The sequence below is a fragment of the Jaminaea rosea genome (assembly GCF_003144245.1).
Source record: "Jaminaea rosea strain MCA 5214 unplaced genomic scaffold BDZ90scaffold_18, whole genome shotgun sequence".
Taxonomy (NCBI): domain Eukaryota; kingdom Fungi; phylum Basidiomycota; class Exobasidiomycetes; order Microstromatales; genus Jaminaea; species Jaminaea rosea.
The window spans coordinates 348,400-374,750 of record NW_020289992.1 but is presented as its reverse complement, the minus strand read 5'-3'; the positions used below and the strand labels follow the sequence as shown (position 1 = coordinate 374,750).

General features: G+C 60.4%; 9 protein-coding genes across 9 annotated transcripts; 4 read left to right on the top strand and 5 right to left on the bottom strand.

Moving 5' to 3' along the window:
• Positions 1-29: 29 nt before the first annotated feature.
• On the top strand, positions 30-3,232 carry BDZ90DRAFT_234777 (hypothetical protein). The gene has a single exon (XM_025507143.1). The coding sequence runs from the start codon at positions 288-290 to the stop codon at positions 3,138-3,140; it is 2,853 nt and encodes a 950-aa protein (XP_025359443.1). The 5' UTR covers positions 30-287; the 3' UTR covers positions 3,141-3,232.
• Positions 3,233-3,271: 39 nt separating this feature from the next.
• On the top strand, positions 3,272-5,068 carry BDZ90DRAFT_97478 (hypothetical protein). The gene is made up of 4 exons (XM_025509981.1): positions 3,272-3,559; positions 3,681-3,916; positions 4,009-4,491; positions 4,788-5,068. The coding sequence occupies exons 1-4, from the start codon at positions 3,442-3,444 to the stop codon at positions 4,917-4,919; spliced, it is 969 nt and encodes a 322-aa protein (XP_025359442.1). The 5' UTR covers positions 3,272-3,441; the 3' UTR covers positions 4,920-5,068.
• A 55-nt stretch (positions 5,069-5,123) lies between these two features.
• On the bottom strand, positions 5,124-7,923 carry BDZ90DRAFT_234775 (hypothetical protein). The gene has a single exon (XM_025507142.1). It carries the CDS (start codon positions 7,823-7,825, stop codon positions 5,258-5,260), a length of 2,568 nt encoding a protein of 855 aa, XP_025359441.1. The 5' UTR covers positions 7,826-7,923; the 3' UTR covers positions 5,124-5,257.
• A 275-nt stretch (positions 7,924-8,198) lies between these two features.
• Positions 8,199-11,347, bottom strand: BDZ90DRAFT_97303 (hypothetical protein). Its single transcript, XM_025509980.1, has one exon. It carries the CDS (start codon positions 11,271-11,273, stop codon positions 8,238-8,240), a length of 3,036 nt encoding a protein of 1,011 aa, XP_025359440.1. The 5' UTR covers positions 11,274-11,347; the 3' UTR covers positions 8,199-8,237.
• Positions 11,348-14,666: 3,319 nt separating this feature from the next.
• BDZ90DRAFT_263040 (hypothetical protein) lies at positions 14,667-18,638 on the bottom strand (the record flags this gene model as incomplete). The annotated part of the gene is made up of 1 exon (XM_025508566.1): positions 14,667-18,638. One exon carries the CDS (start codon positions 18,636-18,638, stop codon positions 14,667-14,669), a length of 3,972 nt encoding a protein of 1,323 aa, XP_025359439.1.
• An 888-nt stretch (positions 18,639-19,526) lies between these two features.
• BDZ90DRAFT_282145 (S-formylglutathione hydrol) lies at positions 19,527-21,090 on the bottom strand (the record flags this gene model as incomplete). The annotated part of the gene is made up of 5 exons (XM_025509434.1): positions 19,527-20,106; positions 20,197-20,501; positions 20,582-20,914; positions 20,980-20,991; positions 21,070-21,090. 5 exons carry the CDS (start codon positions 21,088-21,090, stop codon positions 19,905-19,907), a joined length of 873 nt encoding a protein of 290 aa, XP_025359438.1. The 3' UTR covers positions 19,527-19,904.
• Positions 21,091-21,403: 313 nt separating this feature from the next.
• Positions 21,404-23,840, top strand: BDZ90DRAFT_234771 (hypothetical protein). The gene is made up of 4 exons (XM_025507141.1): positions 21,404-21,673; positions 21,755-22,471; positions 22,549-23,720; positions 23,800-23,840. The coding sequence occupies exons 1-3, from the start codon at positions 21,472-21,474 to the stop codon at positions 23,541-23,543; spliced, it is 1,914 nt and encodes a 637-aa protein (XP_025359437.1). The 5' UTR covers positions 21,404-21,471; the 3' UTR covers positions 23,544-23,720; positions 23,800-23,840.
• Positions 23,627-24,041, bottom strand: BDZ90DRAFT_224388 (Sm-like ribonucleo protein; the record flags this gene model as incomplete). The annotated part of the gene is made up of 2 exons (XM_025504615.1): positions 23,627-23,720; positions 23,800-24,041. 2 exons carry the CDS (start codon positions 24,039-24,041, stop codon positions 23,627-23,629), a joined length of 336 nt encoding a protein of 111 aa, XP_025359436.1.
• A 273-nt stretch (positions 24,042-24,314) lies between these two features.
• BDZ90DRAFT_282143 (hypothetical protein) lies at positions 24,315-26,347 on the top strand (the record flags this gene model as incomplete). The annotated part of the gene is made up of 4 exons (XM_025509433.1): positions 24,315-24,615; positions 24,679-24,914; positions 24,990-25,195; positions 25,349-26,347. The coding sequence occupies exons 1-4, from the start codon at positions 24,368-24,370 to the stop codon at positions 26,345-26,347; spliced, it is 1,689 nt and encodes a 562-aa protein (XP_025359435.1). The 5' UTR covers positions 24,315-24,367.
• Between the last annotated feature and the right edge of the window lie 4 nt (positions 26,348-26,351).

Here is a 26,351-nt window from a genome sequence, read left to right as displayed (position 1 = left end):
TGCATCCGCCCCGACGCACTCGAGCATTTACCATCGCCATCGTCTCGTCTCCCTCATCGTCATTTGGAGTTGAGGAGCGTAGTAGCAGACCTACGCTGCCCTCCCACAGTTGCCTCGACGCCCTGCCTGCCACCGCCTTGTGGCTCTCGACCCGCTGGCTGGCTGGCTCGCTCGCCCTCTTGTTACCGGATCCGCACCTCCCTCCCGACCATTCGATTGACTCACGGCTCCGACACCCACGTCCCCCACCCCACATTCAAAGTGGGACCAGGTCCCATCGGCGGGCCATGACCGACTACAACGACGCTTCTCACCACGAACAAGGTGACGAGGCCGATGATCACCACGCAGTCAGCGATGAGCAGGCAGCTGAAGTAGCTGGAGCAGCCGCTGCTCATGCTGCTGCTGCCGCCGCCGCTGCTGCGTACCATCATCATGATGAGGCGGGAGCGGCCTTCTTTGGAATCGAATCATCATCAGATAATGCTCAGCAGCATACAGGCAACGAGCATGAGGGCGACGTAGCAAAGGATGAAGAGGCGTCTCAACAAGTGATTCAAGGCGCGGATCAAGAGCGCAGCAGCAAGGACGACAGCCATGCTGCTGCTGAGTCCGCTCCTAACCTCGAGTCCATCGCTGCTGCTGCTGCCATCGCCGCCGCCGCTGCTAATCATCATCACGGCGCATATGATGAGGCAGCACAACAGGCCGCAGAGCAGCAGCAGCAGCAGCAGCAGCAGCATGTCCCCGCCGAGCAGGTCGATGGTCAGCATGCTACCACGCACGACGACCAAGCACAGCATACAGTCGAAGATGCATCCGCCAACGGCAACGGTACCACCGACTCATCCGCTCCAGTCGCTTCATCCTCTCGCGCCCACGCAGCCTCCCCACCAGCGTCACGCAAACAGAATCAATCCTGCGACGCCTGTCGTGGTCGCAAGGTGAAATGTGTGCGAGAGCTAGGGGAGACCAAGTGCTACGAGTGCAAACGCAAGAACTTGGAGTGCACCACCTTCTACGTTCAGATGGTCACATCTGGACCGAGACGACCTTCAAAGAGGCAGAAAAACTCACATCCTCAACCTCATTCCCACTCGCATGCCCACGCTCCGACGTCAGCCGCCGCCACAGCCGTGGATGGCGAAGGTCATGACCCATCGTCACCCCACGTAGCAGCAGCAGCCGCTCTCCAGGACGACGGCCTCCCCTCCGTGGTCAAGCATCTCCTTCTCCGTGAGCCCCCATTACCCTACACAGCAACGGACGCCCCGTCTCCAGCATCGGGAGGGCTGAGCGCCGCCTCGTTACCTGCGGAACGCCCCAAGCTGCCAACCGCAGCCGAGTCCCGAATCCAGAACACCCAGGCTCGCAAAGACCTCGTCTCTGATCTCGTCGATACCTACTTCAAGGTCGTCCATCCAAGATACCCCATTCTCGATCAGGTGGCCTTTCGCCAGCATCTGTGTACCGGTCCGGCGAGAGATGCGGCTTGTCCTCCAGGCGGTGGAGCAAGTGGTAGCCAGCCCATCCCGGACGTGCTGGTAGCCGTTGTGCTTGCGTGGGGCGCAAGATTCAGTGAAGCGCAGATCTTGATTGCGGACAGAAAAGAGGCGGAGCAGTACCTCTCGTCAACAGAGAAGGCTAAGCGCTCAGAGGCCATCCTGCTGGGGTCGGACCTCGAGCAGAACGGCAACGCAAATGATGCCATTGGGACGAGTCGCGTAGCTGAAGACCTCATCCAGCGATGCCTCGACGTATTTGAGCGCAATCGCGTCTACTCGGTCGCTACCACCACGAATGTCAAGGCAGCGCTCTTGCTTGAGCCATTGCTCTGGGAAACAAGACGGCGTCCCTTCCCCGCTCGACCCGTGACGGACCCCATCGATGTCGTCGGCAAGGATCGTGTACAGCATCCCCTCCTCTCCCGCTCCCACCTTCGCTGCCACAGCACAGCCCGTCTCGCCGCCACGCACCACATGATGACGCTCGGGCACAACACGACCTCCGGCATCAGCACCATCGAGGACACAGAAGAGAAGCGCTCACTCCTCTACGCGTGGTACCTTCTCGAATCCCTCGATGCCTACCAAGCAATCTACCATCGTCGTAAGCCCCTCCTCTCCCTTGAGGACTCGACTTGCGGCTCCCCCTCCGCAGCCCCTCGCAACGACAAGCTGGGCGGTACATCCCCCCTCGGGCCAGGAGAGCAGTATGACAATTGGCTCGCCTCCTCGCAGGCCGCAAATCAGGTATGCCGCCTCATGCACCTCGTCGTATTCACGGCTAGAGCAGAGCTGCATGGCGTGGAGGTGGAGAGCCTCGCCCACTTGGTGGGGCAGATAGACGAGTGGAAGAACACCTGGCTGGCAAAAGTGGGCGTACCGGCCGAATGGCCCTCTACTTGGGATTTCAGTGACGCGATTATTGCGACCAACTCTGAGATCCTGTATCACGTCCTGTGGGTGGTGCTTTGGCAAGGATTGGACGAGTATGGGCTTTCGAGCTCTAGTCTGGGTGAGGAGGGGCAGACACTTGGACGAAGGATTACGGCCGAGGCCCTAGACTCGGCATTGCGCATCGCCTCCCTCTCCTCCGTACTGTCTTCGAATGGATACCTCAAGATGGACCCGGGGATCGCCCTTATGCCCATCGCGGAGTCGGCGTACGTGCTAGCGCGCTTCAACCGGCCGAGCGAGGCAGGAGAGGCCACCCTCGCGCTCAGGCAGTACGGGCGGGCGTATGATCTGTGCCACGATGTGGCGGCGGATGTTGAGGGACTTTTCCTAGAGCTGCATGGTGAGACTTTGCCCTCTGCGAGCGATGTGGCTGCAGCAGCGGCTGCTGCGGCGGCGGCGGCGCATCATGAGCAGCAGCAGCAGCATCACCAGATGGAGGAGCATGGGGTTCATCATCACGAGGGCCACCACGAGGAGCATCATGATCATCACCACCACCACCATCATCACCACGAGGCAGAGGCTGCTGCCGCTGCTGCCGCCGCCGCTGCTGCTGCAGCGGCCGCTGCGGTGGCTCAACAGAGCGAATTTGAGCAGCAGCAGCAGCAGGCGGAGGAGGCCAAGGTCAACGGTGTTGTCGAGGGAGGGGATGAGGCGATGCTGGAGGATTATGCGGCTTAGCAGTGAGCCGAGTCTGTTTTCTTTGTAATCACACCTTGTTGTAAGGCACACCACCGAATCGATCAAATAATTTAACTCACGTGTTAGATGGCATGAACCGTAGCTGCCTGCCTGCAGAGTCGGACGACACCCCCCATGCCTGCCCCCCTCCCCTTCTCCTTGGAATCGCGGCCCGTGCACCCTGAACTTGGTCTCCCTTGTCTGAGCGACGGACGGACGGACAAAGAGAAGAAAGCGGGCGGGCGCATACAGGCTTCAATCCTGCTTCCCTACCTTGTCCTCCCTTCTATCCGCAACCATCATGACACAGAATCCTGAAGAGGAGATAGCAGAGACTACTGCGGCTGCAGCGTCTGCTTCGGCTTCGGCTTCGGCTTCGGCATCTACTCAGCCTGGCGGGAGTGATCAGATGACAGAAGGTGGGTAGGCTAATCACCTCGCCTCGCCTCACCTCACCTCACCTCTCACGCCGTCCTTCTGCTGACATCTCATCCTCAATCACCTCACCTCACCTCACCTTCCCTTTTCCTACCCGCGCAGAGGAAGCAGCCCTCTATGATCGTCAACTACGCCTGTGGGGCTCAGAAGCCCAGTCGCGTATCCGTCAAGCTCGTATAATCATCACTCCTTTCGAGGGAGGGGTGGCAGCTGAGATTGCAAAGAACCTCGTCCTGGCGGGGGTCAAAGAGTTGATTCTTGTGGATGATGGGATTGTTGGGGAGGAGAGTCTCGCTGCTGCCGGGTTTGTTTGGAGAGAGGATGATGTTGGCAAGAAGGTGAGTGGGAGAGAGACAAGAGCAGAGAGAAGGCTCGAGAGGAAGAGAGAGAAGGCTGACCGGTTCTGACAATTTGCCAACGCCCATCACAGCGCGTTGAAGCGGCTCTGCCACGGCTGTGCTCTCTCAACCCGCACGTCCTCATCACTCCCGTGACCTCAGCTGCGACCCTCTCAACCCTCCAGCCCCTCCTGAGCAGCTCTCCCCGCTCCCTCATCTACTGTCCCTCCAACCCTTTCCGTCCCCCTCACCCTTCCCCCTCCCTCCTCTCCCAACTCAACGCCCTCTGTCGCTCCTCTCCCCCTCACCCAACGGGAGGCAACACTTTCTTCCACCTCGTCATCCCCCAGGGACTGGATGGGGTCCTCTTCCAAGACTTGGGGGAGAAGCACAAGTTCCTCGTGGAGAGGAGGAGCACAAAACGCGACCCCAAGACGGGGGGAACGGTCGAGGAGAGCTGGACAGAGATGATGGTACAGAGCTTTGTTGAGGCGGGGGAGGTGCTTGCGGATGAAGTCAAGGGCGAGTGGATCGCTGCTGGTGGGAGGATGAGTGCGGCAAAGGGTAAAAGGGTCGTGAGGGGAAGTGCAGGGTTGTGGGCTACGATTGGTGAGTGGGCGTGGCGTGCTGCATTGAGGGCGACGTATACTGATCCTTCGACCCTCGCACATACACGCACACGTAGCCGTCTGGCATCTCATCAGCTCAGGCGCCACACCAACAGCCGCAGACCTCTTGGAAAATGACAAGTCGCCCCAACTCCTGGTGGACACAATGAACTCTCTCCTGTCATCACGCGCCGGACTCAATACTGAAACGCAGCGCCAATCCATCTTCTGGAGTGACCTCTGTCCCCCTCCTTCCACTCCCCTCGTATGGGCGTCCACCTACCTGCGCTCCACCATCCCCCTTCCCACCACCTCGTCCGAAACTGAGGCGTCAGACGCCTCGCGCTACCCACCAGCGGACATTTCGCCCACCTGTGCGGTTCTGGGCGGCATAATGGCTCAAGAGGTGTTGAACGCCGCAGGAGGGAGGGAGCGACCCAAGGTGGCCAACTGGATGAGCTGGTATGGCAGGACAGGGCAGGCGACGGTGATCCCTTTGGGTGGGGTGGGAGTCATGGGAGAGCCGGTGGGAGCCGATGTGCCCGCTGCGGTTGGCAATGGTAGTGGCGAGTCGGGGCAAAAGAGCAAGTAGCCTGCCGGCGATGTCACGACCAAGCCCGTCGTGAGGTCATGTATTCATCGAGGTATCTCGTCAAAGTCAACGTATCGTGCTACATAACAATCTACGTTCTATCACCATCGCCATCGTCGCCTGATTGCTGGGATCACTCGCTCAACCCACCCTGCTGAGATCCAAAGGCGTGATCCAATTAGCCAGCTCCCCATCCCCTCCCGCTGCGCCTCTTCGCGCCTCATCACCATGGTAGATCCTGCGCATCCTATCCCGCATCCTCTGCCTGCGCGACGAAGGCGAGGCGTCGTCCTCGTCCTCCCCTTCCCCGCCCCCCTCCCCGTCAAGGGCGAGAGCCCCGTATTCCACCTTGTCATCGTCGCGGTCGTCGTCGTCACCATCCCCCGGCTGGGGCAGTAGCATACCCGGTGGCTCGAGCAGAGCGACGCGTTCTCTTCCTCTCGGCACGGTAGTTGCGAAGAAAGAGTCGAGGAGTGTACGACGACCAACTTGCGATGCGACTGCATGGTCGATACCGCGTCGGACGGGGCCGCGTTCGATGAAGGCGAGGTCGTGCTCCTCAATTCGATGCGCGAGGGCGGGGACGATGTGATGGTGGCCCTGCTGTGATGCGGCTGAGAACTGGCCATGCCCATTGGCGCTGGGCCCGTTCTCCCCCCTCCTTCCTCCTCCTCCTGATTGAGCCGAAGCTCCCCGACAGGCAGAGAGATGTTGTGCGACGTCCAGCAAAGTGCACGGGATCTTTAGTCCTGTTCCACCGGCAGTGGTAGGCAGTACATTGCGTCTCGAACCATGCTTTGTGTACTCGCTGTCCAACTCGCGGGAAGCCGAATGAGCAGCAGCTATGCTGCTAGCTGGAGGCTGAGTGGAGAGGCGAAGCGAGACGGCGACGCATGCTACGGGAGCTGCTGAGGGCCAGGCTTGACGACCACCACCACCTTGCTGACGAGAGCGCTCCTGCTGTGCTTGGGTTGCGGGAGTGGGGGTGACGAGCTCCACATCCACCAAGAGGCGAGGCTGTGTGCTTGTATCTGCTTCGTGGGCAGAGGTGATCGATGTGTTCCCTAGCCAGGCGAGGGCGCGCAGCAGGAGACGCCATGAGCCTGAGCGCAATGTGAAGCTTGAGCAGGAGGGGCCGGATGGGAGGTGAAGGGAGATGGTGTTGGGGAAGCTTGAGGCGGAGCTGGAGCTTGAGCTGGAGGCCTGCTCGCCTTGGTCGAGAGAGATGGCGAATGGATGGGTCGACCAGCCCCACGAAAGGCCGAGTGGCACGCTTGGGCCGGTGGAAACGGAGGACGACTTCTTCTCCTCGACAGCAGGTGAACTCGACGTCGATGGGCCCGCCTCTGCATTGCCATTGATTGGCGTCGCAGAAGTCGACGCCACTGCCTCGGGGCTCGCGGTCCTCCTTGCCCCCAGTGCCTCCATCCTCCTCTTCTCCTCGATCGGGTCAGTCGGAGCTCTTTGCTGCCCGTTCGTTCCGACCGCTGCAGCAGCCTCCGCAGCCATATGCCTTGCCCTCACCTCGTCCCACATGCCCGTAGGAGCGCGGCTGGGGGCCTCGGGCGGTCGATCTGCATATACGTTGCTGTACTCCGGCGGAGCTTCGGCACTGTCCGCAAAGGGGTCATCGCCTGAGTCGTCGTCGTCGCCTTCCTCGGCTTCCTCGCCCACCGGGTCCTCATATACGCTGTCCCCGTTAAGGCTTGCCACCTCGCTCTGCTGCGCCTGCGGCTGTGGCACAGGGGGTAGCGGCCTGGCACTGCCCCTACTACTCCTACTGCTCTGCGACACGGATCTCCCCATCTCAGGTCTCCACTGCTCCTGCGCTACTCGTCTAGCCTCCTCCTCCCTCCTCTGCTGCTCCTGCCTTTCCATCTCCATCCTTCGTCTCCTCTCCTCCTCCTGCCTCCTATGCTCCTCAGCACTCTCGATCATCGCCACACGCATGACCTCCTCCTCCTCGCGTTTCCTCCTCTCCTCCTCAGCTCGACTAGCCTCCATAGCCCTTCGCACCTCTTCGCGCGCTTCAGCCTCAGCACGAGCACGACGCTCAGCCTCTGCCTGGAGAGAGGCGTTCATTACGCTGCGGAGCTGAGCTGCTTCTTGCTCCGAGGCGGCTGCGGCTTCTGACTGGGCAGAGGCGAGGGAGAGAGCTGAGATGCGGGCAAGGGTGGCCTGATCCTCTTCCGCCTGGGCTCGTAGGCGGGCAGCGGCTTCTTCAGCTGCAGAGGCGCGGGAGGCTTCGATGGCCGCGAGGTAGGCGGGGTCTTCGCCCTGAGGAGCAGGGCTTTGCTGCTGCTGCTGCTGCTGGGCGCGAGGGAGCTGTGGTGAAGCGGTCGTGAGTGCTGGCGAGGAAGACGGTGGTGCAGAGTTGGGAGGCCGGGTGTCATAAGGGTTGGGCAACCTGCCCGGCAGGGGAAACGACATCGTAGCCGCTGCGGGATTCCAGGATGAAGGACTGGTGGACGTCATAGCAGAGGGAGCGCTGACGGTGGATACAGAATGATAAGGACCAGCCGGTCTCATGCCATATGGCTGCGGTGGGTGCCAACCAGAGCGAGGAGACGTAGGCGCCGCGGTCGGTCGTGACGAGGATGAAGCTGACGAGTAAGAGTGAGATGAAGGAGTAGGAGATGAAGGGCCCGGCCGTGATGACGACGACGACGACGTCGTAGCCGGAGGCGGGCCTGCGCCGTACGGCCACATCCTTGTCCGTCCGGTGCCTGACAATGAACGTGGCGTGGCTGTGTAAGGGCAACCCAGGAACTGAAGTGGGATGAAGAGGATCGCAGGAGCAAAAGGGCAGGAGGGGCGGAAATGAGAAACGAGCCGCAAATCCCGCCCGCCCATCTCGACGGGACCCCTCTCACAGCCCCGCACGGACGTCCAACCAAGGCTTGCACCGCCCGATCTCGAGGTGCATCTTTGCTTTGCTTTGCTCCGCTTCCTCCGCCGCTCTCCTCTCACCTACTTCTTGATCATCATTACGCGCCATTTGCCACAGCAGCATCCTCATCTTCAACCAAGGCTCGAATTTGATGACTTGCTATTCAATGACAAAACGAAAGAGTGAAAGAAAATTGGTATACAAATGACAGTAGTCTGGTCCACGGCCCGCTCAGGCAGCCATCATCCTCAACCTGCTCCTGCTCTTCTTCAACCACCCACCACTACCGCTACCACTCCCATTCACGGGCGTAGCCGCTCGACCGTGACTACTCTCTCGCGCCTCATCGCTGTTCCAGAAGCTCAATCTGCTCCCAAAGTCGACGCTCTTGGCCACTCGTCCACCCAATGTACGCTCCTTGAACGTGAGCGAGACCTCGTTGCTGCCCGTCGACTCAGGGGAGGGAGAGGGAGACTGTCGAGAGCGGGAGAAGAAATTGGAGCGAGAAGACCCGCCGCCCGCCTGCAAGGCATGAGGGCGCAATAGGTCCATCGAGGGACGAAGCATGTCACCGAAGCTGCGACGACCGCTACCGTAATTCTCCTTGGGCTCGGTGGATGGCCTGCCTTGCGAGGTGTTGTTGAAGGAAGACGAGCTGCTCGACGACGATGCAGCGGCGGCACTCGAGTTGCTGGCTGCCCTGCGCAGAGTAGGCCTGATGAGGTCGTCCTCTCGACGGAAGCGGATCGAGGGGGATGCGCCAATGTGTTCCGTGCTCCTCACGCTGCGGGGAGAGTTGGAGTCGCTCGGCTTGCCTACCAGGATTGAGGGGCGGGCAACCTCGGCACTCTGCTCCTTGTACCTGCGACCTACAGCCGTGGTGGATCGAGACTCGCGCAGAGCCCCACTGCCGTTACGCTGGAGCGAGGTGGACGGGGTGCGACGAGGAGGGCGAGCCGGGAGCGGAGCCACCGATGTGGGTACGATACCGGCGAGGGCAGCCAGCATCTGCCGCTCATCCCCCACCTGATTGTCGTCCCCTACGCTGCTGGGGAAGGCTGGCGCCTCGCCCATACTGGCTAGGCGACGCTGCTTGTGATCGGCGTTCATAGGAGCAGGGAGGGTGGAGGACAGCCCGGCAATCGGGAAAATGGCCGAGTTGAGCGACATGTGAGAGGAGGTGGTCGAGGTATGCGACGTCGTAGCAGAAGTCGTAGCACCGGTAGGTGCGAGCGAGGTCGTGCGAGGAGGCGCCATAGGCAGGGAGGCGAGAAGACGCAGCTTGGCTTGCAACTTCTTGCGCTTGCGCTCAGGCACTTGAGAGTGAGTAGGCTCACTGTTGAAGCTGATTGCTGCACTGGCGCGAGTGCCCATCGAGTTGATGCTGTCGCTGCGACTGGTACGGGTCGACTCGATTGAGGCAATGGTTTTGGCCGTGGCAGGGCGCATGGCGGAGAGACGCCTCGAGTCGCGCTTGGCCTGAGGCTTGAACGCTTTGGCCATCATGGCGTCAAGCATGTCTTCGTCGTCGTCATCACCAAGCCAGCTCTCCTGCCCGCAAAGGAGCTCAGGCGGTGTCTCGGGCAAGGCAGGGCTTTCGTCTACATCCAGCGCTCCCTCTGCTCGCAGCTCGTCGTCAAGCCATGGGATCCCCGTGACGCGCAGCTTTGTGTCGTAGCCCGGGTTGCGGCCTGGGCGCCTCGCTTGGATGTCGGCGTCAAAGGAGAGTCCAAGAGCACTGCCACTGCCGGCGCTGACGTCGGCGACAGGCGTCGTCTCCTCGCTGTTGTTCTCGTCGCCGCGGTACTCGTACTCGATCAAGTTGGCCCAATGGTCCGTGGACATGCTGCTGCTGCTAGTGCCGGAGCCGCTGCCAATTCCCGAGCCGGAGCAAGCCCCATCCGAGGAGTGCAGAGAAGGGGAGACGGGCGCATCGTAGTAGCGAGCTGCACCACCATCCACGCTGTCACGGCGGACGCAGCAGACGTTGGGAAGTGGTACGCTAGAGAGAGGTGCACTCGGTCGACGCAGCATATTCAGCGAGTCTATTGAGCCATCGCGGCTCCCCTGGTCGAGCAAGATGGTAAAGCCAGGCTCAGCCTTGCGAGCTCGACGGTGGTGCAGGGTGGAGTCCAGTGTGGGGAGGGGAAGCGAGTGGGATCGTCGGTCGAGGAATCGTGGCTGAGGCGGGCGGTACTCGTCGTCCTCATCGTCTTCGTCCGTGTGCGCTTCCTCTTCCTCGTCGGTGACCAGGCTAAGTTCGCTGACATCGTCATCGAGCAAGGCGTCGTCCGGTACGATGCCCAGCCCAAGGCCTTGCATGACCGCGCCACCGCCGCTAGAGCAGAGGCTGCCGTCACGGGTTTCCGCGCGGGGTGGTGGTTGAGGGAAAGAGGAGGTTGCGATGCTGGTGCTGGCTGAAGCGCTGGCGGCGGAGTCGACTGAATTCGAGGATGAGGCGGCAAAGGCGTTGGTATAGGACGACTGCGGGGTCGCATCGACGATGGTAGCCTGCGAAGACGTCGAGCTGCACGAGCGGCTACGGCGCGGCTCGGAAGCGGCCTTGAAAGGGTGGGAGGAAGAGTGGGAAGGGGCAACTTCCGAAGCCGATGGTGGGCGACGGTAGAGCATGGTGGCCGCCAGAGGGTGGTGTAGTAGGGTTGGGGTAACTGGCCCTTGCTGGTCTTCCTCGCTACTGTTGCTCACCTCGGTGATGCTTGATAAACGGCGAAGCTGACGATCGTCGAGTGGGCTTGGACTCGTGCTTGCCGTGCTAGGTGTGAGGTTGTCTGAATGGACAAAGAAGTTGGCCTGGAAGGGTTGAGCGTCTTGATGAGGAGGAGGAGAGGGAGAGGGAGAGCTGCTGAGGGGCGAGCTGTTGATATCCTCCAAGTGAAACTGAAAGTTTTGATAGTCTGGACCGGGGCTCCACGAGTTGGCTCGACGACGACGACGTCTCTGACGTGCGCTGGAGGAGGCTGTGTTGAGGACACGGAGCTCGGTGAGGCTTGGTGCTCGGCGTACGCGTAGCGGAAGGAGAGCAAGAGAAGGAGGCGACGAGTCGCTGAAAGAACCGGATGCTGCAGCCGCGATGGCCTTGTCGAGGATGGAGATGGAGTCGGTAGGTGGACTCGATGACTTTGGAGTCTGTGAGCGCAGAGCGTTGCGTCTGTATCTGGTATTGGGCAAGCCGCCAGGGCGTGGATCGAGGCGTCGCAGCGAGGGTGGCGTGCGGACGAGCGTGGGAGGAGAAGAGAGTGCCGCCATGGTATCGAGAAGGGGAGGACGTTGGGGTATGGGCGAAGAGTGCGAAGGCAGAAATCAGCGTCCATTCTCTCGCCATTATATGCGCCAACCCAGAGATAACATCGTTGGACTCACACGTTCACTAGACTTGCCTATCGAGTGAGAGGATTGCGTTGCGGACCAAGTCGTGGTCACGTCGAGCGCAGCTGAGGGCGCGTGCTACTTGAGTGGTGCGAGCAACGGCAAGGTGGTGGTAGCAATGGCGTGGCTGATCCTCGGCGTTGTCGGTGATGAGATCAGCGATAGCACGAGGGAAGCAGATAAAGTGATGGTGATGATAGCAAAAAGGGAGAAAGCGGGGGATCTTTTGTGTGGACCCGGTCGGTGTGTTCCTTCTCCTTGGCTCTTATATCCTTGGCGCTCTCTCTCGCTCGTTGCTGGCTGGCTGGCTGCGTGGGAGATTGACAAGTCGGGTAAAAGGTCGCCCAGTCAGGTTTCCGGACGTCTCGTTTCGATCAGTTGCCCCCCCGTCATTCCCCCCAAACCAGGACCAGAGGTGTGGGAAGGGCACTGTCACTCACGCTAGGCTCTTGTGTGTGTGTGTGTGTGTGCGTTCCCTGAGCAAAATGCGCGATAGGACCAAAGGGCAAACGAAATGCGCGGAGGTGGTGAGGTGAGATGGAGATGGAGAGGGCAGGAGGGCGAGATGGTTGAGCTGGGAGCGGGCGGGATGTATCGTCTTGCTCCTTGCCGTGTGTCCCAACGAGGCCTGACTACGACGACACCACGCCCCACGGACGCATCCGTGCGACGAGTGGATTTGTTTGCTCTCACGGCCCGGTCAAACGGTCCCACCACGCAAGGGGAAGCACGGGTTCGCGGGGCGACAGAGGCAAACACATCGGAGAGTTGGCTCCAAAGCGATGTCGATGACGACGAGAGTGGTACTCTCGCTCACGCTACTGCGCCGCTGCTGCTGCTGCTGCTGCTCCTCGTCCTCAATGCGTTTCGCACGGTCCATCGACCGACCAAGACGACGGACGGCTGCTTTCCCTGTCTGCGTCTGCGCTCAAGCGATGCTGACCCTGCTGTCACTTCTCACTCATCACATCTTCCCACCTCCTCCTCGCCAGACGAGACGACATCGATCCCAAGGATCCCGAGGGGTCCAAGCTTTGCTGGGCGGACGGCGGGCCTCTAATGCACCACAAGACGGTGTTCAAAGTGCGAAGGCGAGGGCGAGGGCGAGGGCAAGGGGAGCAAGGTTTGGCCCTGGTCTCATCGCATCGCCTCGCTCGACTCTCTCCCTTGCCAGGAGTCTGGTGTACACGCCTGATCGGCATCTTGGTATTCCCTCGCCCTACTCGCCTCCTCAAACCCCCCTTCCCCCTTCCTCTCCTCCTTGACCCCCCTGCCGCGTCTTCAACACGCACCCGAGTCTGCTCCTTCTCCCTCGCTCGTCCTCGCGCTCTCTCCTTTGGTACTCCCTTGTCCCTAAATTGACCATCTTCTTGGACTAATCAGACTCGAGCCGGTGCACGACTGCGTAGGGTTCAACTTTGCCTTGCACTCGCTTCAGATCGACGACTCTACTGTACACTCACGTCGCTCAGGCTTCTGGACCAATACGCTCCTCGTTATTGGCGAGATCTGCTCGACGCAAGGATTCTCCGGCTCAGGCTCCCTTGCTCTCTCCCTGGCTCTCTGTGCGCGCCGAAGCGCCGCGGGGTGGCCGAGCAGCAGCGGCCGTGGAGGCAGCCGCCCGCGTCGAGCGCAGTCCCGTGGGAGACGGAGATCAAGGGTCGTGGGAGCACCAAGCAGAAGCAGACGCATGGACACGATATGCGAAATGGCGATGTGCGAGGGGTCGCAGCGACAGAACAGCAAGGGGGGGAAACAGGGAAGAGAAGGCAAGAGATGCTGAATTTGCTCAGCGTCAAGAGCTCGGGACCAGCGAGTTGCAGAGATGAGATTGAGACGCTGCGAAGAATGGTCAGCCACCGTTGGAAGCAGTAGAAAGAAGCAGGCTGTGAGCGTAGCAGCAGCGAGATCCGCTCTTGATGAGAAGAACACAAGGTGGGGGTTCAAACGCAGTGCGTTTTTGCGCCTGGCGCCGATGCACGGTGCACAGTAATCCAGCTGAACCTTGTTGACTTGCAGCAAAGAGCAGCAAAAGCAAACCAAAAGGAGGGCGAGGTGAGGCAGGGCAAGGGTTCGTGGCTACGGCCGGACGCATGGCATGAGCAGACCGAACATCGGCCTCGCGCTCACTCACGCCGGCGACGGACGGACAAGACTAGCGCCGACCCCCGATCGCTTCGGCCAGAGAAATAGATGATGGTCGCTGGGGATGGTCTTTTACGAGAGGGGACCGAAGGGAGGCAGGCGGTAAGGCGAGTCGCCATTCTCGATTCTCGATTCGCAATCGAAGCTAAAGTCGCCAGACAATCTCCGTCATTTCCCATCGCAAAGGCAATCCTTGACCAACCTGTCACGACACATCGCAATCAAACAATCGATGATAGCGCTCACAGTCACAATCAGGGCCAAGTCTTAAGCTGATAGCTCGCTCATTGGCTTGGCTTGCCTTGGCTTTGATTTGTGACAGGCCGAGCCTGAGTCTAAGATGAAGACTAAGCTTGACCTTGATCTCGGCCTCCTCGGTCTCCCTTGACCCTCGATCTCGAGCTCAATTCACGCATCTCAATCTCGCTCGCCACGACTTGCTCTTCTGCCCCAAGCTATTGCACGGTTCAGCGAGGCAAAAGTCAAGGAGCGAGGAGCGAGGTAATGAACGAAGGAAAGCGCAGCATGGCGCACACGTTGGCATTACGACGAGACCAGGCCGAGCCGGAGAAAACGGACGGACAGTAGGGCAGGGCAGTGAAACAAACAAGAGCGAGAGAGCAAAGCGAGGCGTTCAAGAAACGTGTGCGTGATGTTGCTGACAATGCTGCTGGTCCTCGTGCGTTGCGGCGCAGGAACGAAAGTTGGGGGATCTGAGCAAGACAAGGATTGTGATGGGGTAGTCTAGTCGAGAAGAATGAAGAGCAGGGAGGATAGAAGCGACCCGCACAAGTGGAGCGATTGAGCGAGGGAAGCGACGATCCCCACAATCGGATGGAAATTGCGATCCATGATTAGTCTTCGATGCTGGTTCACTGATTGTGCTGCTGTCGCTTCCATTCTTGTCCTGCGAATCCTGTCGAGTCGGCAGGCTGTGCTGCCTTGCATCGCGTTCGGGTCCGCGTCCCCGCGAAGGCTTTGTTGTCGGGGAAGAGGCGATGATAGGTACGGTAATGTCGGTCATGATGATGAATACGGAAACCTTATCTTGAGCGTGTGATGAGTGAGCTTGAGCGAGATGAGCAGTATTAGGGTAAGAATGCATGGTCTTGAGTGTCATCTCGACATCTACATGGCCCCCATACGACTGCTCCTCGCGCTCATCGGCACATCGGAGCGCTGGAGCATGACGAGAGGCTGTGGTTGGCCGTACGGCTGTTGAGCGTGGTAGGACTGCTGGTAGGGCCCCGTCTGCTGCAGCTGCTGAAGCTGCTGATGCTGATGCCACGATGCCGCCATCATCCCTTGCCCCTGCTGCGGTGGGTACTGCTGGAAGTGGTGCGCCGGTGAGGGCTGTGGATTACCAGGCAACATAGCGTTGCTCCTCCTCCTAGGTTGATGCAAGTCTCCCGGGCTTGCCAGTAGCTGGGAATGAGGCGCCCCTCCATGAGCCAGTTGGACCATGCTCGTCGAACTGGGCATCGCAAGGGACTGGTGGTGGAGGCTCTGCGGCGAGTATGGGCCGGCAGAGGGGTAGTGATGGTGGAAGCCGCCACTACCGCCGTTGAAGGTTGGGGTGGCAGGCGTTGCGAACAGGGCTGATCCTCGTCGAGGGACTCCGCGGGGACTGAGTGGTCCACCGTGTGAGGTCGATGCCCGCTCGTGCTGGTACGGCATTACCTGGTCCATCGGAGGGGTCGGCGATGAGCATGACATGCGTGAGGGCGAGGTGGGCAGCGAGGGTTGCACGCGTGCCATGCTTGGTGAAGGGGCTGGTCGAGCCGCCTTCGGGCTGGGCATCTTCATGGGAGGATCGCCGCTCGTGGGCCAGCGCTGCTGGTGCTGCTGCTGTTGCTGTCGCACATCTGCCAGCGAGACGCTCGACCTCAACGAAGCCCGGTGAGCAAGCATTGCGTCCCCAGCACCGTACCTCGGGTCCTGGAGCACGGCACTGAGCTCATTCTGAGTGCCAAGCTTACGACGTTCCCTCGCTGCCTGGAGCTGGCGCTTGTTCTCCTCGAGCCGCTTCTCTGCATGGATGCGCAGCAATTCCTGCTCACGCTCACGATCGCGGCGGCGTAGACGCTCGAGCTCGCTTTCGAGGCGGGAGATGCGCTCTTGCTCGAACGGTGACCAGGGACGAGCTGATGGCTGTTGCTGCTGATGCTCTCGCTGCTCCGCCTCACCGGGCGGAGAAGGGGGCTTGAGAGTAGATGTCTCTGCAATGGACATGCTAGCGATAGTCGAGCGCCTTCGAATCTGGTGCAACGTCGCGATGGGCACGTCGTCGTCGTCTGTCGTGTTACCTCCCAAATCCAGATCCACCTCGTCCTCGCTCTCCATCCCGCTCTCGGCGCTTACGAACGCTTGTTCGTCCGAGTCTGGCAGCGAAGTAGTGACGCTGTCCGGCGTAGGCGGGAAGCTGTCCGTGACTGAGAGGCGACGTCGGGTCTCCAAGGCGATGGATTGTGCAGGAGTGAGGGCCGTCGTAGGCGAAGGTAGGTCGGCCTCCGTGGCCGGCTCGCCGGCTCGAGCTGTCAGCTTGTCGTGCGCTGCTTGAACGTTGGCGTCTGCACTTGGTGGGATGGGCGCGGCTCGCAGGTTGCGACGAGGCCTGATCCATGGCGGCGGCGCCCGAGGAGCTGCCATCTTCTTCGGCGGAGGAAGGACGACGACAGGCAACTTCGGCAATGGCTTCGGAGACCAGCCAGCAAGGATGCGCACACGGGGGGAGAAGACCAGATCGCCTGCCCTGGTTGCTGGCTTACCCTTTGCTCGTACGCCCCCGCCAACGACCACATCCCCAATTTCAAAGGCATTGTCCTCGCCTCCCTTGTGGACAACACAGCGCTCGAGGAAAGTACCGCGCGATGCCCACGTAGCCATCCCGTCCATGGCAGAGGTGGCGCGGTTGCTGGGCAGCTGAGTCGAGTCTGGCGTACCAGGGCGAGGAGGGTCGGACGACGCTGAAGCCAATCCCTGCGCCTCGGGCGACACCTGCGGCCGTGAAGCCAGCGACTTGGCAATTGCCTCAGGGCTGACCAGCTCCGAGGCATATGCCCTCAAGAACCAGCCAATCTCGACCTCATCATTCCTCGTCAGCCTCCCTCGCAATTTGCGCATCACCTGCGTCTGCGCCAGAGCGATGCCCAGATTGCGGGCACACATGGTAAGGGGCGCACCCGCCACACCCGTCTGTGAGCCGCCATTCTTTGCTGCAGCTGCGAGCTTGGCCGAGCTGTTGATCGAGCGCGGGTAGCAAATCTCGACGGGCACAGTTGGCGTGCTGCTCGCTGGGCGGAGGAGAGTGTCCAGCTGAGGGTGGACCTTGAGGAGGGTGCAGGCGTAAAGGGCTCGCTTGGCTGGGGTTGAGAGGCCCGGTGGAGAGAGGCCGGGAAGGGTGGAGGAGGGAGTCCGAGTCGCTGGCGGTGGTGTTGCTGCTGCGACGTCCTTGAAGGTAGCAAACGTGGGCGAGGGTGAGGGCGAGGGAGAAGGAGAGCGCCTACGCCCAAAGGAGAAGCTCGAGGGGAACAAGGAGTTGCGGTCTGCCGGTGTGGTCGGCGACGTAGCCAACAAGGACTGTGATGTTGGGCGCGCCCTCTTCGAGTTGCTGCTACTCGATCCACCACTCTCGTTGCTGTCCTCGTCTCCACCGTATTCGTCATCCGACTCCGAGTCTTGCGCCCAGAGGGACGGCTTGTTACGGTTTGCGAAGCCAGGTCGGATCGTGAGCTTGGGTCTCCTCTTGCGCTGCTCCTCATTGATCTGCGCGGCTTGCGCCTCGGTCATCATGCGACGAGACCCTGAGCTCAATGACGTCGTGCTCCGAGCTGAGGGGAAGCTCGGCGACGTGAAGCTGGAAGAGAGCGTGGACATCGGTGCAGGGCCGGACCTCGAAGTCGATGCCTGCTGTTCGTCGTTGCGGAAAAGGCTCTGGCTCGTCTCGCCGTCGTCCGTGCTGAGCGAGAGGACAGCCTCAAGAAAGTCGGAGGAGTCGCCGAGAAAGTCGGACGTGCCTGCTGTAGCTGAGGGCAGAGAGGATGAGAGCGACGAGGATGCTGCAAAGCCAGAATTTGACGATGAGGAAGTCACGGCAGGTTTTGCTGGTGTGGGCGTAATGGTAAAGAGGCTGCTGGTCCTCGACGGCGCTGGTACGGTCGAGGATAGCGGCGCAGAGGTGGAGGGCTCGCGCCTTGCCCAAGGGTCCATCATCTGTGCTTTCGGCGGTGAGGAGCGGCGAGGCGGGATGACAATCGGCGTTGCGGGTATCTTGCTCTTGGGGCTGATATTCAGCCCATCCGCAGTCGTGCTGGACGTCACAGAGAAGGAGGCCAGCGGGGGCAGCTGAGGGAGGCCACCCGTGTACGTAAAGCCATGCTGAGGAGACGGTGGCGTGCGCGGGGGCGAGGAGTTGGCAGTCGACTCGGACGAGTAGGAATGGGACCGATCCGTGGGGTATGAGGAAGGGTCCAGGTCTGGTTTGCTGCTGTTGGTGTTGCTGAAGAAGAGGCGGCGTCCGATCGAGCGAAATGACGTACCATTGCTCGGAGCAGCATTTGTGGGAGGGCTCCTACTCCGCTCTGGCCCTGGCGGCGTCCGCGGCTGCTGCTCACTGGAGCTACGCCTGTCGTTGGCCTCGCCGCTTGCTCGTCGCCCACCGAGGAGGCGCCTCATGCTCGGCATCGAGGGCACACCTGCTGGCTTGAGCGAGTCCAGCGACAGGGAGCTCGCGTTGGGCGATGCCGAGGCGGAGGAGGAGGATGGTGTGCCAGTGGTCGTGGACGACGACGCCGTGGACGCCGACTGGCCGTCGTAGAAGAAGGCGGGCCGAGGTGGTGCGAGGTTGGCCGTCGTGCTTGTGCTTGAATGCTGGTGGGTATACGCAGGGGATGAAGAAGAAGCGGCCGTGTGGGCGTGATTGGAAAGGAACGGAGGGTTGCAAGACGACGACAAGGAGTGAGAGGCAGTGGGAGTCGAGTTGCTGTTGGTCGTCGTGGCCTTGTTGCGCCGCCACGAGGTTGAGAGCTTTTGCAAGCTGGCTGAGGGTCGGAGGGTGCGAGAGGGGAGGGCGAGCGGCTCGAGGTCGTGCGTTGAGGCCATTGTGAGACAAGAGGAGACGGACCTCGATGGGTGGTCGCGGCGCCAAATTGTGCAGGCGAGGCAGCAGCGGGTGCAGAGCGAGCCTCGTGAGGCGCGAAGAAGAACGGGGAAGTCGAATGCTTTGTGAGCGTGGTGGGCGTGGTGGGCGTGGTGGGCGTGGCTGGTCGTGCGTAGCGTTGTAAGGTACGCTGGTCGTCGCGGGTATCGTTGAGTAGAATCAAGCTGAATCTGGAGAGGGAGAAGGATGGTCTCGTGAGAAGGAGGGGTGAGATGTGAGCAGTCTACGATGGACCTAGCAGAGCAAACCCCTTCTCGCGGGATCGCAGTCAGCGCACAGTGAGTGAGTGAGTGACATCCATTTGCTCTCCCGCTCATCCCCTCGACGATCCCATCGGGCTTTCCTTTCCTCTCCCGGCCGCCATGCGTAGCAACTCACGGACCCCTTCCTCTACTAGCTTGGCTTAGAGCATCTCAGCTGGGCCCTTTACCCGCTCCTTCGGTCTCAATTCCATGATCGAAGTTGGAAAACAACGCTGCTTTCGCCCCCTTCCATTGATGCACGAGCCCTCAGTCCGCCGTGTGCTCCTGAGCCTCCAGAATTCGAACTCGCCGTCCCCGCGCTCGCTCACGCACCTCGTTCTCCTCCTCGCTTCGCCCGGGCCACGCTGCCAGGGCCGCAAGGGCGCTCCCTCGCTGCTGCTCTCCAGCTCTCGAGCTCGTGAGTTGGACGACGACGCTGGACGCGAGGAGGAGCGCGCACGCAGCCCGCCGCCCGACACGCGGAACCAACAGACCGAGAGAGGCAGGGGTCTCATCAGTCAAGGGGTTCGTCGAGCTCGCAACGACGACGGCATCTACTCTATTCCAACCACGTTCGAAGCGGGGAGCGCGACACGCAGGCGGCAGGCAGATGAGGATGGAGACAGTGGTACAGGGCCGTCGTCGTCATCACACGCCGGCAAGAGCACGGCTCATGTTTGCGCGGCTCGCGACATACGGCAGAAGGCAAGGAGTGGCCACCAGCATCGAAGCCTCAAATCCAAATGGAAAGCAGCTTGTCTCCTTGCCTCATGACCTTTCTTTGTCACCACATGTTTCCATTTGCGTGAAACTGTTGACTCCGTACAATGTACCCTCGTAGAGCTATTCCAGAGCAGGCGGCTTAGCTCTTTCCCCGACCCCAATAGCCACTTCCCCCTCACAGAGTCGTCATCAGAGACGTGCCCTTCCGCCTCCTACTGCCTTCTTCTCACCGCCCGCTCCCCTTCAGTTCTTGAGGAACTTGGCATGCCACCTCACATGCTCGGGCGCATAAGTTGAGATGAAGAAGTACGAGTGGTCGTACCCGTCCTGCAGTCGTACCTGTACTTCGTCCTCGCCATGCCCAGCCTTACGAGCAGCAGCTTCAAAGTCCTCGGGGAGGAGCTGCTTCTGCTGGTAGAAATTGTCGCCGAGGCCGGAGTCGATGCTGCGTGCGTGCGTGTGCGAGTGAGGAGTAGGAAGAGAAGGTCAGCTCGCCGCGTACGGTTTCAGTGCATCCGCGTGGAGAAGGACGCACAGGATGTTGAGCTTCTTCCCCTTCGTCCCGGCAATCAGCTCCGTAGCATCGTGCTTCTTGCCCTCCTCGACGCCGCCCTCGAGGTAGCCCTTGAAGGCTTTGTCACCCCAAGGGCAGGCAGTCGGGTGGCAGATGGGGGAGAAGGCAGAGGCGGACTTGTACTTCTTGTCTCCCTCCTTGAGGTAGAGGGTCAAGGCGCCGTGACCACCCATGCTGTGTCCAGTGATGGAGGCACAGCTGAAGTCGATGGGGAGCTTAGCTTCTTGCAGGGCGGCGGGGATCTCGGACACGATGTGCGTGTACATCTGGGCGTGGGAAGGGGCAAAAGAGGGTCGTCGTGAGCTCGGCAACGTCTTGACTGCTCGTCTTGACTGCTCGCACGCACCTTGTAATGCTTGCTCCAGGGGTCCTTCGTCGCATCGATATAGAACCCTGCTCCACTGCCAAAGTCGTAGCTCTCATCCTCGCCCTCAATCTTGGCTCCCCTCGGGCTCGTGTCGGGGAAGACGAGTGCGATACCCTCCTTTGCGGCAGCCTCGAAGAAGTTGCCCTTCTGAGCTGCATTGTCCTCTGTGCATGTGAGGCCGGAGAGATAGTAGAGGACGGGCGCAGGGGATGAGGAGGAGGCCGACGAAGGCAGGAAGACGTTGAGATTCGCTTCGAGGTTTCCGAGGGCGGAGGAGGGGAAGCTGTACTTTGTGAGGGTGCCGTTGAAGACCTGCGTGCGGGAGTGGATGGCGTGAGCGATGGCAGGCCAATGCGGGAGGACTTGAATCTACGCACCTTGTTGGCAGACTGTGAAAAGGGAGGAAATCATCATTATCAGCCATCGGAGCACAGCATCCTCAACGCCAGCCTTCCGACTCAGCTCACCTTCTGCTGAAGAGCGGGCATGATTGCGATTGATCGAGTGGTGTAATTGGCTATCCTGGATACGCCGCTTCGAGTGAGCGCAAGTAGCATATAGTCACGTGTCGTTGCGCCCGCTACTCACGAAGATTTGTGTGATGGTTAGGAGCACAAGAAGATTGTGATCGTCCCTCGAGGTCAGCTGCTGAGGTGGAGCTGCCCCCGCCAAAAGCCGATCAATCGGAGCAACACAAGAGTCGCGAGGCCCGTGCGCTGCCATGTGGCTGGGGCGCTCAGTCAAGGCCGCGAAAGAAATGCGTGGCAGCCGCCGCCCATGAGTTGCTGCTTCCGAAGGTCGCTCCTCCTAGGGTTGCTGCACTACTTGTTCATCAACCTCATCCTCAACCTCGTCCTCGCCGTCAGCCCATGTCGTCGAGCATAAGGAAGCGGGAGACGAATAGCAAGGCTCAGGCCCGTCAGGCAATAGACGGCGAGCTTGCTCCCGTCAATGGCCATGCCGCTGGGCCCGCCTTGACCGCTGAGGATGAAGACGCTGAGCCTCCTTCCAGCTTGGCCAAGGGGGATGTGAGGGCCATTGTGTTGCTGGTCATCCTCTACCTACTGCAAGGTGAGTCTCGTCTCCTACTTCTACCCAGTCGTGTCAACTTCAGCTCAGCAATCCCCCTTACCCCCTTGACGACGCTCACAGGCATTCCAGTAGGCCTCGCCTTCGGCACGATGCCCTTCCTGCTCAAGTCCAAGCTCTCCTACGCAGAGATCGGCACATTCGCCCTCTCCACCTACCCATACTCCCTCAAACTCGCTTGGTCTCCCATCGTCGACTCATGGTGGACCTCTCACCTCACGCTGCCCCTCTTCGGCCGCATAGGCCTCGGAAGGAGAAAAAGCTGGATCGTCCCTGTCCAGCTCATCGTGGGCGGGATTCTCTGGTTCTTGTCGACGAATGTGGACGGCCTTCTGCTGGCAGACAAGCCTCCAGTCAACCTGATTACGGCCTTGTTTTTCGTGCTGGTCCTCTTCGCCGCTACGCAGGACATAGCTGTCGATGGTTGGGCTCTGACGCTCCTCTCACAAGAGAACCTAAGCTACGCGAGCACGGCACAGACTGTTGGTCTCAACATTGGGTACTTCATGAGCTTCACTGTATTCCTCGCCCTCAACTCCGTCGAGTTCAGCAACAAATACCTCAGGACTCGTTCGCTGGACTACCCTGTGCTTTCACTGAGCGCATACCTCAAGGTGGCAGCTGTGGCTTTCGTGGCTGTGACGACTTGGCTGGCCTTGTTCCAGGATGAGGAGGCGGAGAAGAAAGAGAAGAAGAACGATGACGCAGAAGCGTCGTTGGAGGACGAGATGGGGCTCAAGGGCGCGTATGAGGTTATGTGGAAGATCTGCAAGCTCAAGCGTGCGTTTCACTGAGCGAGCGAGACACCGATTTCGATCTGCGAGCTCACATGTCCCAGCTCTCACCCCCCTTTGCAGACGTGCAAATCTTCCTCCTCATCCACCTCGTAGCCAAAATTGGCTTTCAAGCAAACGAAGCAGTCACCGGCCTCAAGCTCGTAGAAAAGGGCTTCAGCAAAGAGGATCTGGCCCTTACAGTGCTCATCGACTTTCCATTTCAGATCGTCCTGGGCTACTTGGCAGCCCGCTGGTCGAGGGGCGAGAAGGCGCTCACACCCTGGCTGTGGGGCTACGTCGCAAGACTGGGCTTCGCGGTCGTATCGATGGGGATTGTGGCCGGACTCGGAGCACAGCAGGGCACTGGAGGAGGGGGAGCCAGCGGCGGGATCGGCCTCGCCTACTTTGCACTCATCATCCTCTCAACCGTCGCTGGCAGCTTTGCTTCGACGGTACAATTCGTGGGCATCTCAGCCTTCCATACTCAGATTGCCGATCCCTTGATCGGCGGCACCTACATGACCCTGCTCAATACGGTCTCGAACTTGGGCGGGACTTGGCCGCGCTATTTTGTGTTGAAGGCAGTGGACGCATGGACCACGAGCGAGTGTAGGGTTCCGCAGGAAGTGGCAGACGCTGCGAGTAGAGGGAAGAAGGGGATGGGCAGTGTGCCGCCTGACGTGGTAAGGGCGGCAGCAGGGAGTAGTGAGGCACTACTGGAGCAGCTCAGCAAGGCGCCGAGCAATGGGTCGACGTCAGCGGCAGCTACGCAGCCGTACGTTCTCCTGCCCGCAGCATCAGCGTGCGCAACGGAGGACGCAGCGCGTACTGCTTGCCTGGCCTCATCCGGATCGTGCGTCACAACGAGAGACGGCTACTACGCTACTTCGACCGCCTGCGTAGTCGTAGGGCTAGTGCTCCTAGTCGTCTTCATCCTGCCACAGAGCCTGAAGCTGCAGAGGATGGGCGTAGAGGAATGGCGGGTGACGGGGAGTGAGGCGAAGAAGGCCGAGGAGAAGGAGGAAGAAAAGGCTAAGGGGAAGAGGAAAGGCAAAGGGAAGAAGAAGGAGCTGTAGTAGCATTGTAAGACCCTCTATCATTAGATGGCTTTGAGCATTCCCTTTTGTTTTCATTAGCGCGCGCGCCTCGTCATCCGCGGCTATGAATGTCTGACCTCTGGGATGCCTTCTACGTCCACCGTCTGCCAATCGATGCTTGCGTCCTTTGCTGTATCCACCTCCCCAATGAGACAGCTGCGGCACGCGAAGACGGGAATTGAAGCTCGTTAGCTTACATCGTTCGCCATGACATTCTTGGCCTCCTCGCACTCACATCGCATCCCCTCTCATCACGTACAACCCCAGATCCACCTCCTCCACCCCACCCTGCGTTCCCTCCTCCTCATCACTAGCAGTAAACACCCTCTCCTTGGTATCGCTCAATATGACACTCCCGACATTATCGAACCCCTGTAGTACACCGAGGAGGACTCGCCCGTCTTGTGTGAGGAGGAGGACGCGTTGTGAAAGGTAGAGGCCGAGCGAAGGGTTCGTCGACTGCGACGCCGCTGACATTGTCCGTCCTGCGGGCAGGGAGGCCTCGCACGCTTTGTCGAGGAAAGCGAGGGAAAGCGGCTGCTGTCTACGGTTCACAGATGATACGGGGCTTGGCTGATTTGGCTGGCTGGTCGATTTGTGGGTATTGGGGACGGACGGAGAAGAAGCAATCAAACGAGAGAGCGAGCAACTCGACTCGACTCGACTCGCATCCACAATCAACTCGAGGAGAGGACGGAAGTAGAATGGCCCTCTCTGGATTGTCCCGGACGCGCAGTCCTTCTTGACTCTCTTGTCACTTCTCCACCACAAACAACCAACACCTGCCCTCTCTCCTGACCAGCATGTTCGGCTCCTCCTCATCATCATCAGCAGAAGCGCCGCAAATCCAACCACTCAACGTTGCCCCTCCCCACCTGTCAGCACAAGAGCACGATGCAGCGACCAGTGCCACCCCCGCTTCATTCGCGGATATCCCACCTCGTCTTGTTCTCGGATTGCAGAATGTGACCATTGCGGTGGAGCCAGCCTTGGTGCAGGGAGAAGTCAAAATTGATGGTGTACAGAGGGGAGAGATGTGGGCCACTGAGTCGTAAGTCCCGGTCCTTAGAGCCACAGGTGAGAGCCACAACTGACATCTAGGTCGTGCGCACAGGTCCCTCTCCTTCCTCCCTTCCTCAGGCCAAGGCTTCTCCCTTCCTTACCCGCTCATCGTTCTCCATGCTGTCTCTGCCTCAGTGCCCGCTGCGATCGCCTCCTCAGGCTCATCTTCAGCGCGACGCTCCATCTACTGCCAAATCGAGCGGCAAAGTGGAGAAGACGAGGAAGGGGACGAAGATGAGGCAGACGGGTTGAGGGAGATGTGGATCGTACCGGAGAGTGATGCGGATGGTAATTATGCGAGCTCAGATTCCCATCGGTCTCTCGCAGAGCTGACCCCTCCTCGCCCTCCCCTCTTTGCGGCAGTCGACCCCCTCTTCCAATCCCTCTCGCACTGCGCCTCCCTCCACCCCTCGATCCAAGATGGCGACGGTGAAGACGACGATGGTGGCAATCCATTCGCGGGCATGGGTCCATTCGGGACCGGTCTGACAGGAGGCGTGGCAGGGCAATTCGACGATGTCAATGGCGGTGCAGATGGGGAGCAGCAGGAGCTCAGCGAAGCTGGAAGGGTGAGAAGCGAGAGAGAGGACCCGAGATATAGGCCCTACTAGGCTCAGAGGCGGAAAAGAGGGCATGGGGGAGGGATATCAGTGCTACATCCTCGCCATTCTCAGGCTGACAAATGCATGTATACTGCCTTGCCCGCTCGCTCGCTCGCGCAGGCCCATCTTGATCGATTCGAGGCAATGCTTGGCGGTAGTACCGACGCTCCCTCGGCCAACGACGACGACGACTCGCAGTCCGGCCTCTCGCGCTCGTCCAACCTACTTCTTCTCCGCACCCAGCCGCAGCCCTATCCCTCTCTCTTCCAGGCCCCGCTCCTCTCCTCCCTCCTCGCCCTCCTTGACGCATACGCTCCAGTGGTGGGATGGGACCCTTCCCCGGCCGAAGGCACCATGCGCATTGTATTCGACAACCGTCGCTCTGCCGCACGAAGGGTGGAAGACGACTTATCGCGGGTTCAGGAAGTGCTGGACGGCCTGCAATTGGAGGTCGAAGGAGTGGCCGCAGGCGAAGAACCGCCACGTTTGAGCGCTACAGTCCTTGCCCACGGGATCGACGTCGACTCCCTGCTCCCGCGCGGATTGACGGATCCTGCAACTTCATCGAGAGACGGGGCTCCTCAGCGTTCCGCCTTTGCTCCGACGGACCATCTTCAGCCACCGAATACGGATCGCAATTTCCTCATCTCGCCACCAGGGTCTCCGCCTATTGGGTGGGAGCCGATGAGGGAGGACCCGCCGAATAGAGAGACACTGGCTGGTGATCTGATCGAGGCGCTCAAAAGGTTAAGCGGTGGGGCGAGGGAGGACGAAGACAAGGAAGAGGAGCAGAGCGAGACGAAGGCGCAAGCGCAAGCGCAGGCAGGAAGTGGGGGCTCGACGGGTTCGACGAACGGCCCGAGGCCGGGCGAGGTGAAGGTTGTGATGCGCAGTGGACAGGAAGATGGCCAGGAAGGATTGACAGTTACGGTGCAGTCCTTCGACGATGAGGGCGATGATGGCCAAGAGTCTGCAGGCTCCTCTCGCCCGGACATCACAAAGGTCAAGGCAACGGTGGAAAGCATGCAGGCGAGCGGCAACGTCGATGGTCTTGGATTGGGTGACGCAGCCGGGGGAGGCAAGAGGATCACGCCCACAGGTCGTCCTCCTCTCGCCTAGCCCT